The sequence below is a fragment of the Ranitomeya variabilis genome, chromosome 1, assembly GCF_051348905.1.
Source record: "Ranitomeya variabilis isolate aRanVar5 chromosome 1, aRanVar5.hap1, whole genome shotgun sequence".
Classification (NCBI taxonomy): domain Eukaryota; kingdom Metazoa; phylum Chordata; class Amphibia; order Anura; family Dendrobatidae; genus Ranitomeya; species Ranitomeya variabilis.
Genome location: NC_135232.1, coordinates 393,097,034 through 393,119,184, shown reverse-complemented (window position 1 = coordinate 393,119,184; position 22,151 = coordinate 393,097,034). Strand labels below are relative to the sequence as shown.

The following is a 22,151-nucleotide window of genomic DNA, read 5'->3' as shown; positions in this document are numbered from 1 at the left end:
AGAAGTGAAGGATGGGTTCAGCCCACAACGCTGAGAATCCCCAGTGTGTGTACAATCCATAGAAATAATGGCTCCATTGTCACCAAACCATTTGTTCGCCCCAAACAAATTCAAAGCATCAACATGTTTCCCACTGAACAAACAGAGTGTGTCACACTGGCAATGACTTTGAGAATGGAAGGAAGGAACAAGTGTTACAGGACACACACGAAGAATTAACAGAAATACTTCTTTGACATTTGCTGGTGATTTATATAGTCTTTTTATCAAGAGTAAAGAAAAAAACTGGGCAAGAGCTAGATATTTCAAGTATTTGCAGTGGGGAGATAAGAATGTATTTCTACAGTCCAGGAGCCAAGCACATATTGTACCTCTGGTCAGAAGTGAGGTGCTCAGCTCCACCAGGAATTCGGAAAGCTATACCTGAAACTGAGCCAACAGTTCAACAGCCTAAATAATTCACTGCTTTTGTCAGTCACCTTAACTCTTCACATGATAGATGGTGGTGGTGTAATTGTAAAATCTACATATAAAACACTGACACGTTACCTTTTTACTTGAATTTTCATACCGAAATGCTATCTTAAAATGCCAAATAATATTTCGACACAGGATCCAAATACTACCATATATTTCTCATGGTATGCTACTATAATGCCCCAAAATTGCCATTCACTGTCGAAATACTGCTTTCATGCAGTACAATCGATGTGAATGGATTAATGGTAAAATCCCTGGTGGTCTGGAGCAGTGAAGACTTACCTACTTTACTAGTGCCTAAGCCGTTTAATGATTGCTAGGGTACCGAGTCGTATAAACAGAGCGGCGTTTTGAAAGTAACCAAGATAGCTCAGTATAGTGCTCGGCTATCTCCATCAGTCCCATAGAGTAGCTGTATGCTGCCTTCAAAGTTTATGGCTTTGTTCTGTTAAAATGGAGGACATTCTACCCCTGTTCTCATAATCAGTATAGACCACCAGCAATCTATCACCTATCTTGTGAATAGTTGATAAACTGATTCTGTTAACACCGGGAGCACAGTCCTGGCTAATGAAGCTTCTGCACAAATCTAAGAGTAGATTAGAAGAAAAAAAAATAGTTTTATTGGGTATTAATTTGTCATCTATAAGAGACCTTCACAGCTTTCTTCCAGTTAGCTCCACTAGTTCAGGACTCCAGAAATGGAATTAAAGGGCCACTGTATATTACCAAAATAAAGGGTTTTATATTTTCGCCAAAATACCTTTCTTTAGCCAGGGAGGCAGGTCCTCACCCCCCTGCTTGTAACGCCACATTGACGTCACTCAAATGTTCAGGGGTGCCGGGCACTGCCCCCTCAGCGCTGTTTACCCATGAAATCCGGCGCCTGCGCTGTGTATCGCTGTTTGGTGCAGGCGCAGAGAGCTCTGGCCGTCTGACGTCACAGCCAGGCTTGCAGACTGCGCCTGTGCGGCCGCCCTGCTTGTGAATCCCAGCCCCGCACTCTGCATAATGCATAACACACTGCGGGGCTGGGATTACCAAGGTGGGTGGCCGCACTCGCCGCACAGGCGCCGTCTGCAAGCCTGGCTGTGAAGTCAGACGGCCAGAGCTCTCTGCGCCTGCACCAAACAGCGATACACAGCGCAGGCGCCGGATTTCATGGGTAAACAGCGCTGAGGGGGTGGTGCCCGGCACCCCTGAACATTTGAGTGACGTCAATGTGGCGTTACAAGCAGGGGGGTGAGGACCTGCCTCCCTGGCTAAAGAAAGGTATTTTGGCGAAAATATAAAACCCTTTATTTTGGTAATACATGCACCTAAAACTAAAAGAGCCACCTTGTTAGAATGCAGCATTACTGCTGCACAAGGTGGCTCTTTTAGTTTATAACGGCTGGAGGGGGTGACAGTGGCCCTTTAAAGATGTTTGTATTTTCTCTATTGTAGTAAAATCTCTGTATTGATATGCAGGTAGGTCCATATATATTTGGACAGAGACAACATTTTTCTAATTTTGGTTACAGACATTACCACAATGAATTTTAAACAAAACAATTCAGATGCAGTTGAAGTTCAGACTTTCAGCTTTCATTTGAGGGTATCCACATTAAAATTGGATGAAGGGTTTAGGAGTTTCAGCTCTTTAACATGTGCCACCCTGTTTTTAACCCCTTCACCCCCAAGGGTGGTTTGCACGTTAATGACCGGGCCAATTTTTACAATTCTGACCACTGTCCCTTTATGAGGCTATAACTCTGGAACGCTTTGACGGATCTTGGCGATTCTGACATTGTTTTCTCGTGACATATTGTACTTCATGTTAGTGGTAAAATTTATTCGATATAACTTGCATTTATTTGTGAAAAAAACGAATATTTGGCGAAAATTTTGAAAATTTCGCAATTTTCCAACTTTGAATTTTTATGCCCTTAAATCACAGACATATGTCACGCAAAATACTTAATAAGTAACATTTCCCACATGTCTACTTTACATCAGTACAATTTTGGAACCAAAATTTTTTTTTGTGACGGAGTTATAAGGGTTAAAAGTTGACCAGCAATTTCTCATTTTTACAACACCATTTTTTTTTAGGGACCACATCTCATTTGAAGTCATTTTGAGGGGTCTATATGATAGAAAATACTCAAGTGTGACACCATTCTAAAAACTGCACCCCTCAAGGTGCTCAAAACCACATTCAAGAAGTTTATTAACCCTTCAGGTGTTTCACAGGAATTTTTTGAATGTTTAAATAAAAATGAGCATTTAACTTTTTTTCACACACAATTTATTTCAGCTCCAATTTGTTTTATTTTACCAAGGGTAACAGGAGAAAATGGACCCCCAAAGTTGTTGTACAATTTGTCCTGAGTACGCTGATACCCCATATGTGAGGGTAAACCACTGTTTGGGCGTATGGCAGAGCTCGGAAGGAAAGGAGCGCCATTTGACTTTTCAATGCAAAATTGACTGGAATTGAGATGGGACGCCATGTTGCGTTTGGAGAGCCCCTGATGTGCCTAAACACTGAAACCCCCTACAAGTGACACCATTTTGGAAAGTAGACCCCCTAAGGAACTTATCTTGATGTGTGGTGAGCACTTTGACCCACCAAGTGCTTCACAGAAGTTTATAATGCAGAGCCGTAAAAATAAAAAATCATATTTTTTCACAAAAATGATCTTTTTGCCCCCAATTTTTTATTTTCCCAAGGGTAAGAGAAGAAATTGGACCCCAAAAAATGTTGTGCAATTTGTCCTGAGTACGATGATACCCCATATGTGGGTGTAAACCATTGTTTGGGCGCATGGCAGAGCTTGGAAGGGAAGGAGCGCCATTTGACTTTTCAATGCAAAATTGACTGGAATTGAGATGGGACGCCATGTTGCGTTTGGAGAGCCCCTGATGTGCCTAAACATTGAAACTCCCTACAAGTGACACCATTTTGGAAAGTAGACCCCCTAAGGAACTTATCTTGATGTGTGGTGAGCACTTTGACCCACCAAGTGCTTCACAGAAGTTTATAATGCAGAGCCGTAAAAATAAAAAATCATATTTTTTCACAAAAATGATCTTTTTGCCCCCAATTTTTTATTTTCCCAAGGGTAAGAGAAGAAATTGGACCCCAAAAAATGTTGTGCAATTTGTCCTGAGTACGCTGATACCCCATATGTGGGTGTAAACCATTGTTTGGGCGCATGGCAGAGCTTGGAAGGGAAGGAGCGCCATTTGACTTTTCAATGCAAAATTGACTGGAATTGAGATGGGACGCCATGTTGCGTTTGGAGAGCCCCTGATGTGCCTAAACACTGAAACCCCCTACAAGTGACACCATTTTGGAAAGTAGACCCCCTAAGGAACTTATCTTGATGTGTGGTGAGCACTTTGACCCACCAAGTGCTTCACAGAAGTTTATAATGCAGAGCCGTAAAAATAAAAAATCATATTTTTTCACAAAAATGATCTTTTCGCCCCCAATTTTTTATTTTCCCAAGGGTAAGAGAAGAAATTGGACCCCAAAAAATGTTGTGCAATTTGTCCTGAGTACGCTGATACCCCATATGTGGGTGTAAACCATTGTTTGGGCGCATGGCAGAGCTTGGAAGGGAAGGAGCGCCATTTGACTTTTCAATGCAAAATTGACTGGAATTGAGATGGGACGCCATGTTGCGTTTGGAGAGCCCCTGATGTGCCTAAACATTGAAACTCCCTACAAGTGACACCATTTTGGAAAGTAGACCCCCTAAGGAACTTATCTAGATGTGTGGTGAGCACTTTGACCCACCAAGTGCTTCACAGAAGTTTATAATGCAGAGCCGTAAAAATAAAAAATCATATTTTTTCACAAAAATGATCTTTTTGCCCCCAATTTTTTATTTTCCCAAGGGTAAGAGAAGAAATTGGACCCCAAAAAATGTTGTGCAATTTGTCCTGAGTACGCTGATACCCCATATGTGGGTGTAAACCATTGTTTGGGCGCATGGCAGAGCTTGGAAGGGAAGGAGCGCCATTTGACTTTTCAATGCAAAATTGACTGGAATTGAGATGGGACGCCATGTTGCGTTTGGAGAGCCCCTGATGTGCCTAAACATTGAAACTCCCTACAAGTGACACCATTTTGGAAAGTAGACCCCCTAAGGAACTTATCTAGATGTGTTTTGAGAGCTTTGAACCCCCAAGTGTTTCACTACAGATTATAACGCAGAGCCGTGAAAATAATTTTTATTTTTTTTCTCAAAAATGATTTTTTAGCACCCAGCTTTGTATTTTTACAAGGGTAACAGAATAAATTGGACCCCAAAATTTGTTTTCCAATTTGTCCTGAGTACGCTGATACCCCATATGTGGGGGGGAACCACTGTTTGGGCGCATGACAGAGCTCGGAAGGGAAGGAGCGCCATTTGGAATGCAGACTTAAATGGATTGGTCAGCAGCCGTCACGTTGCATTTGCAGAGCCCCTGATGTACCCAAACAGTACAAACCCCCCACAAGTGACCCCATATTGGAAACTAGACCTCCCAAAGAACTTATCTAGATGTGTTTTGAGAACTTTGAACCCCCAAGTGTTTCACTAAAGTTTATAGCGCAAAGCCGTGAAAATAAAAATTCTTTTTTTTTTTCACAAAAATGATTTTTTAGCCCCCAGTTTTGTATTTTCACAAGGGTAACAGGATAAATTAGACCCCAAAAGTTGTTGTCCAATTTGTCCTGAGTACGCTGATACCCCATATGTGGGGGGGAACCACTGTTTGGGTGCATGACAGAGCTCGGAAGGGAAGGAGCGCCATTTGGAATGCAGCCTTAAATGGATTGGTCTGCAGGCGTCACGTTGCATTTGCAGAGCCCCTGATGTACCCAAACAGTACAAACCCCCCACAAGTGACCCCATATTGGAAACTAGACCTCCCAAGGAACTTATCTAGATGTGTTGTGAGAACTTTGAACCCCCAAGTGTTTCACTACAGTTTATAACGCAGAGCCGTGAAAATAAAACATCTTTTTTTTCCCACAAAAATGATTTTTAGCCCCCCAAATTTTTATTTTCCTAAGGATAACAAGAGAACTTGGACCCCAGAAGTTGTTGTTCAATTTGTCCCGAGTACGCTGATAACACATATGTTGGGGTAAACCCCTTTTTGGGCGCACGGGAGAGCTCGGAAGGGAAGGAGCACTGTTTTACTTTTTCAACGCAGAATTGGCTGGAATTGAGATTGGACGCCATGTCGCGCTTGTAGAGCCCCTGATGTGCCTGGACAGTGGAAACTCCCCAATTCTACCTGAAACCCTAACCCAAACACACCCCTAACCCTAATCCCAACGGTAACCCTAACCACACCCCTAGCCCTGACACACCCATAATTCTAATCCCAACCCTAATCCAAACGTAAATGTAATCCAAACCCTAACCCTAACTTTAGCCCCAACCCTAACTTTAGCCCCAACCCTAACTTTACCTCCAACCCTAGCCCTAACCCTAACCCTAACCCTACCCCTAACCCTAAACGTGACTGAAATACGTGGCACTGAAATACGTGGCACTGAAATACGTGGCACTGAAATACGTGGCACTGAAATACGTGGCACTGAAATACGTGATACGTGGCACTTAAATACGTGGCACTGAAACACGTGGCACTGAAATACGTGATACGTGGCACTGAAATACGTGGCACTGAAATACGTGGCACTGAAATACGTGGCACTGAAATACGTGGCACTGAAATACGTGGCACTGAAATATGTGATACGTGGCACTGAAATACGTGGCACTGAAATACGTGGCACTGAAATATGTGATACGTGGCACTGAAATACGTGGCACTGAAATACGTGGCACTGAAATACGTGGCACTGAAATACGTGGCACTGAAATACGTGGCACTGAAATACGTGGCACTGAAATACGTGGCACTGAAATACGTGGCACTGAAATACGTGATACGTGGCACTGAAATACGTGGCACTGAAATACGTGATACGTGGCACTTAAATACGTGGCACTGAAACACGTGGCACTGAAATACGTGATACGTGGCACTGAAATACGTGGCACTGAAATACGTGGCACTGAAATACGTGGCACTGAAATACGTGGCACTGAAATACGTGGCACTGAAATACGTGGCACTGAAATACGTGATACGTGGCACTGAAATACGTGGCACTGAAATACGTGATACGTGGCACTTAAATACGTGGCACTGAAACACGTGGCACTGAAATACGTGATACGTGGCACTGAAATACGTGGCACTGAAATACGTGGCACTGAAATACGTGGCACTGAAATACGTGGCACTGAAATACGTGGCACTGAAATACGTGGCACTGAAATACGTGGCACTGAAATACGTGGCACTGAAATACGTGGCACTGAAATACGTGGTACTAAAATATGTGGCACTGAAATACGTGATACGTGGCACTGAAATATGTGATACGTGGCACTGAAATACGTGGCACTGAAACACGTGGCACTGAAATACGTGGCACTGAAATACGTGGCACTGAAATACGTGGCACTATGACTGTCAGAAAATGTTCATTAAACGGTTAGGGGTGAGGTTAGGGGTAGAGTTAGGGTTAGGGTTTGGATCCCTTTATCACCTTGATGGTGGTGGGTGGCTTTTCAGTGTGTTTAAATGCATGCGTTTTTAACGCAAACAAACGCATGTGCTTAAAAACGCAAGAAAATACTGCAGGTTGTATTTCTGAAAATGAACGCATGCAGAAAAAAAACGCATGCGTTTGAAAACGCGACCAAACGCGTACAAAAAAACCGCATGCGTTTTCAATGTTAAATATAGGGAAGAAACGCATGCGTTTTTTTGTGCAAAAAACGCTGCAGACAAAAACGCAAGTGTGAAACCAGCGACGCTTTTTATAGCAAAAAAGTTTTTGCGTCTCCACATTTTGAGACCTATAATTTTTCCACATTTTGCTCCACAGAGTCATGTGAGGTCTTGTTTTTTGCGGGACGAGTTGACGTTTTTATTGGTAACATTTTCGGACACGTGACCGTTTTTGATCGCTTTTTATTCCGATTTTTGTGAGGCAGAATGACCAAAAACCAGCTATTCATGAATTTCTTTTGGGGGAGGCGTTTATACCGTTCCGCGTTTGGTAAAATTGATAAAGCAGTTTTATTCTTCGGGTCAGTACGATTACAGCGATATCTCATTTATATCATTTTTTTATGTTTTGGCGCTTTTATACGATAAAAACTAAAATATAGAAAAAATAATTATTTTCGTATCGCTTTATTCTCAGGACTATAACTTTTTTATTTTTTTGCTGATAATGTTGTATGGCGGCTTGTTTTTTGCGGGACAAGATGACGTTTTCAGCGGTACCATGGATATTTATATCAGTCTTTTTGATCGCGTGTTATTCCACTTTTTGTTCGGCGGTATGGTAATAAAGCGTTGTTTTTTGCCTCGTTTTTTTTTTTTTTTCTTACGGTGTTTACTGAAGGGGTTAACTAGTGGGGCAGTTTTATAGGTTGGGTCGTTACGGACGCGGCGATACTAAATATGTGTACTTTTATTGTTTTGTTTTTTTTATTTAGATAAAGAAATGTATTTATGGGAATAATATATATTTTTTTTTTATTATTTATTTAGGATTTTTTTTTTTTTTTTTTTTACACATGTGGAAAATTTTTTTTTTAACTTTTTTACTTTGTCCCAGGGGGGGACATCACAGATCATTGATCTGGCAGTGTGCACAGCACTCTGCCAGATCGACGATCTGCTGTGCAGGGCTGCAGGCTTACCAAGTGTCTGCTCTGAGCAGACACTCGGTAAGCCACCTCCTTCCCTGCAGGACCCGGATGCCGCGGCCATCTTGGATCCGGGACCTGCAGCCAGGAAGGAGGTAGGAGACCCTCGCAGCAACGCGATCACATCGCGTTGCTCCGGGGGTCTCAGGGAAGCCCGCAGGGAGCCCCCTCCCTGCGCGATGCTTCCCTATACCGCCGGTACACTGCGATCATGTTTGATCGCGGTGTGCCGGGGGTTAATGTGCCGGGGGCGGTCCGTGACCGCTCCTGGCACATAGTGCCGGATGTCAGCTGCGATATGCAGCTGACACCCGGCCGCGATCGGCCGCGCTCCCCCCGTGAGCGCCGCTGATCGGTGATGACGTACTATCCCGTCGGCGGTCATACGGGCCCACCCCACCTCGACGGGATAGTACGTCAAATGTCGGGAAGGGGTTAAAGGGACCAAAAGTAATTGGACAATTGACTCCAAGGCTATTTCATGGAAAGGTGTGGGCAATCCCTTCATTATGTCATTCTCAATTAAGCAGATAAAAAGCCTGGAGTTGATTTGATTTTGGAAGGCTTTGCTGGACGTAAACATGGGGTCAAAGGAGCTCTCCATGCAGGTGAAACAAGCCATCCTTAAGCTGCGAAAACAGAAAAAACCCATCCGAGAAATTGCTACAATATTAGCAGTGGCAAAATCTACAGTTTGGTACATCCTGAGAGAGAAAGAAAGCACTGGTGAACTCATCAATGCAAAAAGACCTGGGCGCCCACGGAAGACAACAGTGGTGGATGATCGCAGAATAATTTCCATGGTGAAGAGAAACCCCTTCACAACAGCCAACCAAGATGAAACCAAGATGAAACCAAGTTCAACCTCTACCAGAATGATGGAAAGAGAAAAGTATGGCGAAGGTGTGGTACAGCTCATGATCCAAAGCATACCACATCATCTGTAAAACACGGCGGAGGCAGTGTGATGGCTTGGGCATGCATGGCTGCCAGTGGCACTGGGTCACTAGTGTTTATTGATGATGTGACACAGGACAGAAGCAGCCGAATGAATTCTGAGGTATTCAGAGCCATACTGTGTGCTCAGATCTAGCCAAATGCAGCCAAACTGATTGGTCGTCGTTTCATACTACAGATGGACAATGACCCAAAATATAAAGCCAAAGCAACCCAGGAGTTTATTAAAGCAAAGAAGTGGAATATTCCTGAATGGCCAAGTCAGTCACCTGATCTCAACCCAATTGAGCATGCATTTCACTTGTTAAAGACTAAACTTCAGACAGAAAGGCCCACAAACAAACAGCAACTGAAAACCACTGCAGTGAAGGCCTGGCAGAGCATCAAAAAGGAGGAAACACAGCGTCTGGTGATGTCCATGAGTTTAAGACTTCAGGCAGTCATTGCCAACAAAGGGTTTTCAACCAAGTTCTAAAAATGAACTTTTTTAAAAAAATTATTGAATTTGTCCAATTAATTTTCGTCCCTTTAAAAACAGGGTGGCACATGTTAAGGAGCTGAAACTCCTAAACCCTTCATCCAATTTTAATGTGGATACTCTCAAATGAAAGCTGAAAGTCTGAACTTCAACTGCATCTGAATTGTTTTGTTTAAAATTCATTGTGGTAATGTCTACAACCAAAATTAGAAAAATGTTGTCTCTGACCAAATATATATGGACCTGACTGTAAACTATTTAAAGGGTATCAGTCAACAGGTTTTTGCTTTGTAATCTGACAGCAGCATAAAGTAGGGACACAGACCCAAATTCCAGAGATGTATCACTTAGTTTACTGGGTGCAGTAGTTATAATAGTTATGTTTCTCTGCAGCAGTTCTAGCAGCTTTCTGTGTACATTATACAGTGACAGTGAGCTGCTAATCAGTGCTGGGGGCATGGTTGGACTAGGAGGCACAAGGCCAGTTGTCTTATAATGACTATCTCCTGCTGATAAAATACTGATTGGATTGAAACAGCAATATACAGCCAAATATTTGACACCTACCTGTAACCTGGGTTTCTGTCCTATATCATGGTGCTTTCATTTCATAGCAAAATCTTTGTGACAGATTCCATTTAATGGATTTATCAATAGAGTAAATGCAGTTATTTCCAGACTTCGGGAAATGAGGGAGATTATACTATTGGGCATGTATCAAAAAAATACATCCGGCCACATAAGTATAAGCTTACTGTATGCATGACCTCTGCATGACCATTGCATGACCACTGCGTGACCACTGCATGACCATTGCATGACTACTGCATGACCTCTGCATGACCACTGCGTTACCTCTGCATGACCACTGCGTTTCCACTGCATAACCATTGCATGACTACTGCATGACCTCTGCATGACCACTGCGTGACCACTGCATGACCACTCTATAATATTCACCTTGAATCACTTGGAAGCTTCACTACTGATTTGTACAGGTCAGGAATCTTGCGCTCGATCATGGGTCGGAGATTCTCTTTCAGCCTATTGTAATTCTTCTTCAGCTCTTGCTGATATTCCTTCTGTTCAGAAGTAATCAGTCTCTTGTTTTTCTCTACTGCCCCTCCACACCTATCAGGAGAAAACATGGTATTTGTAACTGCAACTTAAACATTCATATCGTTAATGTTAGGATTTGTCACAAAAATGGCAACTACAAAATCTAACATTCGTACCACCACATATATTTGCACAGCTCTTATTAACAAGGGTAAGAAGATCTACATTTTAGCAAAATATAAGTGGATGATATTGTAACTAGAGTTGAGCGAATATGTTCGGAATCGATCACCGGAATTCTTAGGCCTGATGAGGCTGGTGTATTTAAATTGAAAGTCCAGTTCATGAGTCCAAGTGTGTTCAAGCCCCGCCCACCATGTCTGACAGCTACAGCTTGTACATGTTAGATTTTAGCAGCAACAGGGAGGAGGGACACTGAGGAAATATCAATCAGGCTAGTTGGCTGCATTTGTAGACCGCCATTCTGATGTGAACTTTTAATCAAAGTACACCAGGCTCATTGGATCTAAGGGCTCTACATAATTAATATATGCAATTTATATTATGAAATCTGGTGACACATGTACATAACCCAATCCGTGTTTATAGCCAGTCTATGGTATCAATCCTATTTATAGGAGCTATTTTTATGGCGGTAGATGGGATTTTCAGCTACTAGCCAAAGGACTATCCTTTATGTTTTATTTCATAGTCAAATGCTCCTCAATATTCCAAACTCTTGAGACTAATGACAGAATGTGCAAAGCTCACATTCTGTTGACTTTGAACCCCACCATCCTATCAATCTAGGTGATTTAGAGAAGACATGTCAACTCTATTTCCCTGGAAAAAAAACTTGGGGTAAGTATACGTCCTCTACTTCTCTAGAGACCGCTGAAAGTATAATTTGCTAGTCTTCTAATTAAATATAATCAAAACAATAGACAAGTAAATGAAGATAAGCTTACTTCCTTTACATCACGAGTCTCAATAAAGTATGGCATGCATAAATAACAGGCAATATAACGCAGCCGGAAACCCCCAGGAGCTGAGATACAAGGCACACATACCTCATAAGAAATTCCTTGAAGCACAGTCTCAGCTTGTTGTGATGTCGATATAGTTTAGGGTCAGCAGGGATCTCAGCCAGAAAAACTTGAGCTACCTCTAGTGGTCCCTGTTAAAACATACATGACAACGAAGAAACATTAGCAAAAAAATGGCAGTCAAAGAAATAATTATTTGGGCCATAACATGCAACTGCGTTGATAAGGAACATATAACTTCTTTCTTTTAACATACCACATATACAGTGAGGGAAATAAGTAACGCACAGCCAAGGAAGCTCTCAATTGGTTTCAGAGAAAGAAAGTAGCTGCTAGAATGGCCCAGCCAATCACCTGACCTGGATCCAATAGAAAATGTATGGAAGGAACTAAAGCTCAGAGTTCATAGGAGCCTAAGGAACCTTTGAAGAGTGTTTGTGTGTTCAATACTATTTCTCTGTGTATTTTTTTATTATTACACATACAGTGAAGGAAATAATTATTTGACCCCTTGCTGATTTTGTAAGGTGCCCACTGACAAAGACATGAACAGTCCACAATATTAAGGGTAGGTTAATTTTAACATTGAGATAGAATATCAAAAATAAAATCCAGAAAATCACATTGTATAAATTATATAAATGTATTTGCATTTTGCAGTGAGAAATAAGTATTTGATCCCTCTGGCAAACAAGATTTAATACTTGATGGCAAGTATTTTGTTAATATGTGATCATACAGGGAAGCCAGGTGTTGAAACCATACCAATTTGATATTGATAACATTTATTTATGATATATACACACATATTAGAGTGCTATATCGATGACTTGTATTAGGCTACTTTCACACTTCCGTCGGTACGGGCCCGTCGCAATGCGTCGGGCCGACGTACCGACGGACACTGTGAAATAACTGCAAGACGTGGGCAGCAGATGCAGTTTTACAATGCATCCGCTGCCCATTCTGCAGTCCAGGGAGGAGGGGGCGGAGTTTCGGCAGCGCATGCGCGGTCGAAAATGGTGGAAGCGTCGCACAAAAAAACATTACATGGAACTTTTTTTGTGCCGACGGTCCGCCAAAACACGACGCATCCGTCGCACGACGGATGCGACGCGTGGCAATCCGTTGCAATGCGTCGCTAATACAAGTGTATGGAGAAAAAACGCATCCTGCGGGCAACTTTGCAGGATGAGTTTTTTCTCCAAAATGAGGCATTGCGATGTACGCCATAAGACGGAAGTGTGAAAGTAGCCTTATTAGTATGACTATTACTATCGCATAGTTGCACATCTAGAAGTTTTGTGTAAAGATTATATGCACCAAAGTTACTTGATTTGACTTAGTCCAAGCAGGTGTTGGTAGTTATTGGATACATTTGCTTAGTGGATCTACAGTATATTAGGTCCTATGAAAATGATCAGATTGCAGTTCCTTATGACCTTGGAATAATAAAACATCATTTGGAAAACTTATTGTGGGTCTACTGTTCTTCAGTAAGGGTATGTGCACACATCAGGAATGGCTCAGTGTTTGCTCAGGATTTGACGCAGGTGAAATCTCCACTAAATTTGCATCTGAGGTCACTGGCAGGTCACATACATATTTTATGAGTTTTTACCTGCCTTCTTTCATTGCATGTGTTTTTTTTGTCACTTGAAATAAAGCTAATTGAAAGTTGGCTTCTGGGAAGGAAAAAAAAGTGATTTTCTGTTTGCAGATATATTGGGGTATGTGCAGACGGTCAGTAAACAGACAGCAGCATGTCAATTTATGCAGCGGAGACGCTCAGTCTCCGCTACGTAAATTACCTATAGACTTTCATTAGATAAAACCGAATTATCTTCCTAATCACATGTGTATTAAGTGCAGGAACACAGCTTACTACACATGTGTACTAATTTAAAAATGGTGGATCTTGTGACACAGCCAGAAGTACATGACACAGGAAGTGGACGAAAGCACAGAGAGAGGTCCCCTCCTTTTTTAATAATTAAATAATAATTTTAAAAAAATAGTGTGTGGTCCCCCTGTATTTGTTAACCAGCCAGAGTAGACTACTGGGACTGGTATTTCAGGTTGGTAAGGATCCAATATCCATGAACCTTACCAGCCTGATAATACCAGGCCACAGCAGTCTGCTTACCTTGGATGGTTAGAAAAAAATAGTGGGATCCCCTCCAAAAAAATAGCATGGGGTCCCCTATTTTTGTAAACCAGCCAAGGAAAAGGCAGACAGCTGTGGTCTGGTATTCTCAGGTTGGCGAGGCCCGTGGATTTTGGCCCTCACCAGCCTAAAAATAGAAGACTGCAGCCACCCCACAATTGGCACATCCAAAGATGCGCCAATTAAGGCACTTTTCCCGGCTCTTCCCACTTGCCCTGTAGAGGTGGCAAGTGGGATTCATATTTGTGGGTTTGATGTCACCTTTGTATTGTCAGGTGACATCAAGCTCACAGGTTAGTAATGGAGAGGTGTCTATAAGACATATCCACAGAGTGATATTGTATAAAAACACAGACACCCAGAATAATTAATTGAAATAATGAAATTGAAATAATGACACAGACTCCTTTAATAGATCTTAATTAAACCATACTTACTGCATCGCCTATTCCACCGACGCGCTTGTCTCCTGGAAGAGAACTAAAATAAAAAAGCAACAATATTCCTTACCTGTTCGCCGAGAAGATATACATACTGTCCCAAGACGAGTCCAGCTCTGCCACATTTGGATGCCTTTGGCTGAACGGTGGCATTATGCCACCATTCAGCCAGACATCCAGAACACAGCTGAGCTTGAAGCTGATGACCGGAGATAGCTCGGTCCCCCACGGTCACATGCACTGCAGTTCTCGCATCAGCTGATCGCAAGAACTGAAGTGCAGAGTACTTCCGGCTAAAACAAGGTACACCATTATTTAAATTAGTACACATGTGTAGTAAGCTGCGTTCCTACACTTTTTTTTTAATCAGATAAATTTTTACTGAGTATAACAAAGTAAAAACGTGTAACTCATGACAGAACATTGTACTCAAGTAACAGTTTTTAGTATAAAGTATATATCCCTCCCCCTCCCCCCTTCAGAGACCATAACATAAACAAACAAAACTCCTCACATTCTACACATATTCAGGTAGCGTATTATCACCACCCTTAAACGCTTCTCATAACGTCACATCATTCCCACCGCACTAGTTCCAGTCAATCCATGGTTGCCATAGCTTGTGAAAAAGATCCAGTTTGTTTCTCTTAGCGTAGACGCTTTTTTCCAGAAGAAGTATATGATCCGTTTGTGTAATAAAGTCTCTTCTAGTCGGAGGTTCCTCTCTAATCCAGAATTTTGCTATCAGTTTTCTTGCAATAAATAACAATCTTGCAATTACTATTTGGGTCGAGTTGTCCGTTATTATTTCTTCCACATATCCCAATATGCATACTAATGGATCTCTAGGGACAGTGCACCCATACACCAGTTCAATATGATTCAATACCACTATCCAGAAGGAGGACAACCTAGGACACTGCCACAACATGTGCAGCATACCCGCCTGAAATTGCGAGCATCTTGGGCAATCAGAGTTAGGCCTCAATCCAGCCTTGAATAATCTTTCAGGGGTTCTATAGGCCCTATGTATTACAAATAGCTGCGATAACCTCCCGGGTTCACTCATAGAAATCTTAGGCACGTACTCCAAGATTGATTCCCATCTATCATCTTTAATCTCTCCCAGCTCAGCTTCCCATTTCCCTCTAGCCTTAATGGGATGTTTAATGAGAAAAGTAAATAGAAGATACCCGTATACCTCCGAAATTGCCCCCCTCATACCCCGACCTTTAAAAATAAATTCCAGCATAAGGTCCATTTGCATCACTATAGGCCTCTTTCTACCTTGTGTCTGTATGCGTGACGAATCAGGTTATATTAATATAACTCTGAGCATGGTAACTGGAATTCTTCCTGTAGCTCCTCAAACTGTTTAAGACTACCCTGGCTAACTAATTGGACTATCAGTCTAATACCTGCCTCCTTCCAGACCCGGAATCCCTTCACTTGCCTAAATTCCTGCAAATATGTATTGCCCCAAATAGGGGAAAATCTAGTAAATCCAGTTACCCCCGATATGTTTCACATTTTCCCAAACCCTGTGAATTAGGCCAATAGTACATTACTGAGAGCCCGCCTTCAAAAAATGACCTCCCTCCAATCTTTCACTAAGAGACCCCGATTTTAATAAGTACCTCAGGCTATTAGGAACATATCGCCCTCCCCAGCCGCTAAGATGTTGACATTGTGCCGATAAGAAATATAGCCAAGGTTTAGGGAGCGCCAAACCACCCTCCATTTTGGGCCTCTGTAGTATCTCCTGTTTGAACCTTGGGCTCTTTCCCCCCAATATTAGCTCACCGAACAGGGATTTAATTCTACGAAACCTATACTGCGGGATCCAAACAGGGGAATAGTGCAGCACATAAAGCAGTTGCGGCATCACAATCATTTTTAATAAATTCACTCTACCAACTACCAACAGATGTAATTTATTCCATGCCGAAATTTTGGTATGAATTTTTGCAAAAGCGGGTTTAAGTTTAAATCCTCGAATCTTATTAGAGGAAGGGCAATATAAATCCCCAAATATTACAATTTTTGGACCATTTTCAGTTTTGTAGAAGTTTCCACTTCTCCTCGACCTTCGTTATCCCCATCTATCGGCAGAACACATGATTTGTCCCAATTAATCATAAGTCCAGAAAACTGCCCAAATTCCTCAATTAAGGTCACAGCACTACTCAGGGTCACCTCCGAATCCTCCAAAAAAAGTAAAATGTCGTCAGCATATAAGGCCACTTTTTCCTCCTTCGTTCCGTAGACAAAACCCTTTACCTCTTGTGCTCCTCGTATTTTAGCCGCCAATGGCTCCACAGCCAGGGCGAAAAGCAACTGGGACAGCGGACATCCCTGTCTAGTGCCTCTAGACAATGAAAAGGCCTTTGATAATTTGTTGTTTACTCTAATTTTTGCCTTTGGAGCGGAGTATAACATTCTCACCCAAGAGATAAATTTAGGCCCAAACCCCAGGTGTTCCAGCACTGACCAAAAGTAAATCCACTCTACACAATCAAAGGCCTTATGGGCATCAAAAGACACCACTACTCTTTTACCAGCGTTGTCAGCTGGAATTTGCATATTTAGATATAGCCTCCTTAAATTGATTGCCGTAGATTTATTGGGCATAAAGCCAGATTGATCCGGATGAATCACCATGTCAATCACATGGGTCAGTCTGTTCGCCAAGGTCTTTGCCAAAATCTTTATATCCGCCGTTAAAACTGAGATTGGTCTATATGACTCTGGGAGCTGTGGATCCTTATCTGCCTTAGGGATGACCACAATAATAGCCTCTCTCATAGATGGAGGCAGCACTCCTCTCTCCAACGACTCATTAAAGACCCGTTCCAATTTGGTTACTAATTCTTCATTAAGAATTTTATAAACCTCCGCTGGAATGCCGTCTGCCCCCTGCCATATCAGCCAGAGCCGCCTTCAATTCTTCCTCTCCGAGTGGCCTGTCCATCCACTCACTATCTTCCCTACTTAATCTGGGTAAATTAGTCTCTTCCATATAATTATCTATTTCTTCTTTACCCTTTTGTACCCTAGAGGAGTATAGCTTACTATAAAATTTCCGGAAGACTTCCAGGATTTGTTTCCCCTGAGTAACCACATTACCACCCTCCGATTTTATAGCATACACGAGAGGAATCCCTCTGCGCAGATGCCACCACAGATAGCAAATGCCCCACTTTCTCCCCCTCTGCAATAAAATGACTCCTCTAGGAAGGCTCCCAACCTCTCTGCCTTACACATATGCAGTTGGTTGACCGCCATCTGTGCAGCCTTCATCCTAACCTGGGTATCCCTTGTACGTTGGGAGCTTAACGCTATCTCAGCTGCCTTCAACTCCTCCATCACCTCTTTATCCTTTTTTTTAGACCTATTTTTGTGCCTTGAAACATCTCGGAATAAAATCCCTTCAAATAGGCCTTCATAGTATCCCAGACTACATGACTGCCCGTACTCCCTTCGTTTAACCTAAAACATTCTCCTAGTTCCTCCCCAATCTTTTCCATGTCCAAGAGCTGTAACCAAAAAGAATGAATTTTCCACCCTGTTCCTTCTCCCCTCTCCTGGTCTACCAAATGTAGTGACAGCAATACTGGACTATGATCCGATAGAACCCAGGGCAAATATACTACCTCCTGCACTATCCCTTCATTCCCTAAAGCAACATCAATGCGAGACAGAGAGTCATATGTCGCCGAACAGCATGAATAAATGCGTTTATCTACATTACGTATCCTCCATAAATCTACCCATCCTATTTCCCTTATATAATTACCAAAGGATGTTGCATTCCCTTCCCCTCTCATCAACGCATGTCTCCCTTTATCCCAGTAGTCGTTAGCTATGTTATTCACATCTCCCATTATAAGCAAGGGTATGCCCACCCATCTACCTGATATTTCCAGAATCTCTTGTAGTTTTTTCCTAGAATATGGCGGGGGAATATATAAAGACACTATACACATTAACCTATTAAACATCTTACATACTATAAACACATATTGACCATCTTTGTCTATTATAACCTCTATTTCTTCAAACGGCACACTTGTATGTACCAGTATTGATACACCTCTAGCATAGGTTGAGAACGTCGAGTGATATGCCTTTCTCACCCATCTCTTCCGCAACAAATCCACTTTTTCCTTCACCAGGGGGGTTTCCTGAAGGCATATAACTGAGGGATTCTGTTTCAACAAATACTGGACTATTGCTGCACGCTTAGTAGCATTAGCAAGGCCCCTGATATTCCAACTTAAATTTTTTATTTCACCCCCCATAATGATTAATAAAGGCATAGATATGAGTCATATCTACCATGGCCTCTATCCCGCCACCCTCCCTAACCCTATCCCCCCTTACCAAAACTACTTTACCCATCTCTAGGTCCCAACTGAAGCAACACCCTGGCTTCTTACCCACCCCCCTACCGAAATTTTATTAACTCTTTAAAGGGAACCTGTCACCCCCCTCAGGCGTTTGTAACTAAAAGAGCCACCTTGTGCAGCACAAATGCCGCATTCTGACAAGGTGGTTCTTTTAGTTATGATGCCTGCACACGCTGAAATAATCACTTATAAAATGTGCCCCCTCTTACCCTGAAATCGCCAGTGAGGCGGGTCTTTCCTTTCTAATCAGACGCAGCACAGCCGTCACTCCGGGCCTGTGCACGCCGGGCGCCGCCTCCTCTTGCTGCATTATCGTCCCCGGCGCCTGCGCATTAAGTTTTTTTTTCGGGCGTGCGCAGTTGCACTGCCCTTTGTACTTACAGCGCAGGCGCCGGGGACGATAATGAAGCAAGAGGAGGCGGTGCCCGGCGCGCACAGGCCCGGAGTGACGGCTGTGCTGCGTCTGATTAGAAAGGAAAGACCCAACTCCCTTGTGATTTCAGAGTAAGAGGGGGCACATTTTATAAGTGATTATTTCAGTGTGTACAGGCATCATAACTAAAAGAGCCACCTTGTCAGAATGCGGCATTTGTGCTGCACAAGGTTGTTCTTTTAGTTACAAATGCCTGAGGGGGGTGACAGGTTCCCTTTAAATATACGATTAAACTTACACTCTCTATACGAGAACTGGGAACGCTGTTTTACAGCCTAGAAATACAACCGCCTCCCACCTATTCCTCTCCCACCCACCCACAGCAAAAGAAAATGTCTGTTGCGCCGCCGAACACAACCATCTCAGAACAATTACATAACAAATCGCATTAACAATGACCCATAACAGTCACTTTTAAAAAAGAATAGCTTAATAACATTCAGGAAATATTAACTGTTCCAATAACGCTCAACACCAGTGTCAGTGGGTCCGCTCCACTCCAATGCGCTTGGCGTGGAGATCCAGCCATTGTGTCGCCTCCTCTGGATTTTGAAAAAATTGCACCCGGTCCAAAGCCACCACCCTAAGTTTAGCCGGATAAATCATGGAGTAGCTCAAGCCCAGGTCACGCAGTCTCCTCTTGACCTCTCCAAACTTCATCCTGAGCTTTTGGACTGCTGCAGAATAGTCAGGGTAAATGGAGATCCGGTTTCCATCAATAGTTAGACCATCACAATTCCTGGTCTTCCTCAGCAGGATATCACGGTCCCGATAATTCAAGATCTTAGCCAGAATAGCTCTCGGGGACGATCCCGGGGGCAAAGGTCTAGTGGGAACCCTATGCCCTCTTTCATCCGCAAATAATTTGGTGAGGCTATAACCTCCCACCGTATTTTTCAGCCATGCCTAGATGTACTCAGTGGGATTACTCCCTTCCACTTTTTCTGGCACACCTATTATTCTTAAAGTGTTCCTGCGGGAGCGGTTTTCAAGATCTTCAGTTTTAAACTCCAGCTCTGCAATCCGCTGAATGTACTTTTTTCCCTTTTTAACAGTTCATTAGTCTGATCTTCAACAATCCCCACACGCTCCTCCACCACCTCCACTCTTTTCTCAACTTTACGCATAGCAGAGTTAAGTGACACCATCTCTCCCTTTAAGTCATCCACACGTAGGTTCAGAGCAGCAAGAGCAGATTTACAGCACATCACCACTGAAAATATGTCTTTAAGCGTCGGTTCCTCCATTTCAGCCATCTCTACAACCACAGACATTTCAGCCATCTCTACAACCACAGACATTTCAGCTTGTGGGCCCAAATCAGAAATTGATGCGGCTTCCTTCTCAAGCCCTGTATGGGCTCTCACCGGGGACTCCCGCTCCACCATACTGCTTTGTGCATCATCGCCTCCAAACAGCAAGTCCCCAGAGTCACTTATTCCTTTAGCTCCCTCACCTTCAGCCTCTGAGCGTAGTTTCTCAGCCTCCTCTGATCGTGAAAATCTCTCCAGTTTGGCAATCACCTCTAACTTCTTGCGATATGCGGCGCTTGCCTTAGCCGCCTCCACTGCAGACTCGGCGCCATCTTGGATCCGCGAGCCTCCCGCCATTGCCGGCTCCTTTTGCTTCCTTCTCGTCATTCCTGTGTCTGGACACTCCTCCACCGCTCCCCGCTGGTTCCCTTCGGCTCAATGGGACTCCGGGCACACCTGGGCACTTTACAAGCGTTCGGCGGCGCTTCCAAAAGAACTATTGCGGTATGTGCAGCGGGAGAGGTCCGGAACACGTCCTGTTACATCGCGCCCTAGGCCACGCCCCCTGCGTTCCCACACTTAATAGGCATGTAACTAGGAAGATAATGCGGTTTTACTGCATCTAATCAAAGTGTATGGGTAATTTACGCAGCGGAGACTGAGCGTCTCAGCTATATAAATTGACATGCTGCAGTCTGGAAAGACGTACTGCATGTCTGTCTCCGCAGGTAAGCCGGAGGCATCCGTGCACGCACAGTGGGCATGGGATTTCTTGAAATCCCATCTACTATGCTGTAACATCTGGCCGCTGCGGGTTGGATGCTGCGGATGAACGCAGCGCCCAACCCGCAGCGTTTACTAACTGTGGAAACATACTCTTAGGAGGTATACAGAGGTTTTTTTCTGATGACTTCCAGATACATCCGACAGTCAACAAATAGTGTCCAGTTACAAATATATCCTCCTCCACAAGCATTGACTTTAAGTGAGCATTTAAGAGCATATATCCGTAATATAAAAGTGTAATGACACATTATATGGTGGCACACAGAGTTGCTATGAATCTTTAGAAAAGAAACACATGAACTCTATGCCTCTGTACAAGCCTTCTGCAAATGTGTACTTAATAAATCACAAGAAGAGGAAATGTATATACTGTATATGGATTACCAGTGGTCAAATTGTCCAGGGTTTACTATAATCATTTATTAATACAACTGATAAAAATTCAATGTTTAAATGGCTTCCAATAATTGATCTGCATACCGTTATTAAATTAAATGGCGATTAATTGATTGGCACAAACCTGATTCACCGTGGCTCCTACAGAACCTTGCAGCACCATCTGAAGCATTTTTGCATCTGGAGGCTCCTGATTGGTAGCAACAGCCAGTTCAAGTGTTTTTTTCTGCATGTCTTCTATGGCAACTTCTATGGGAGTCAGAATACACTAGAAACAAAGACACACAGTTTTGGTTTAAAACCTAAAGAAGTTACAGTTAACCTAGCCATACACATTACATATATGTCAATCATATATATGGGATAGCCTAACCACTGCCAATAAAAGTTCCTAGTGACCAAAGACTTACGAGGGCAGTCCACTTTTGTCCCTGTGTAGACATACCCTAATGCTTGCCCTGTG

At 43.0% G+C, this 22,151-nt stretch overlaps 1 protein-coding gene across 6 annotated transcripts in view; it reads right to left on the bottom strand.

Moving 5' to 3' along the window:
• Positions 1–22,151, bottom strand: part of DOCK8 (dedicator of cytokinesis 8) — a 259,998-nt gene that overhangs the window by 3,547 nt on the left and 234,300 nt on the right. For all 6 annotated transcript variants that reach the window (XM_077249094.1, XM_077249095.1, XM_077249096.1 and 3 more), the window contains 3 exons: positions 21,813–21,956; positions 11,829–11,935; positions 10,660–10,830 (listed from right to left, as the gene is read on the bottom strand). In XM_077249094.1, the coding sequence (XP_077105209.1) occupies positions 10,660–10,830; positions 11,829–11,935; positions 21,813–21,956 (422 nt within the window). The remainder of the gene's footprint in view (positions 1–10,659; positions 10,831–11,828; positions 11,936–21,812; positions 21,957–22,151) is intronic.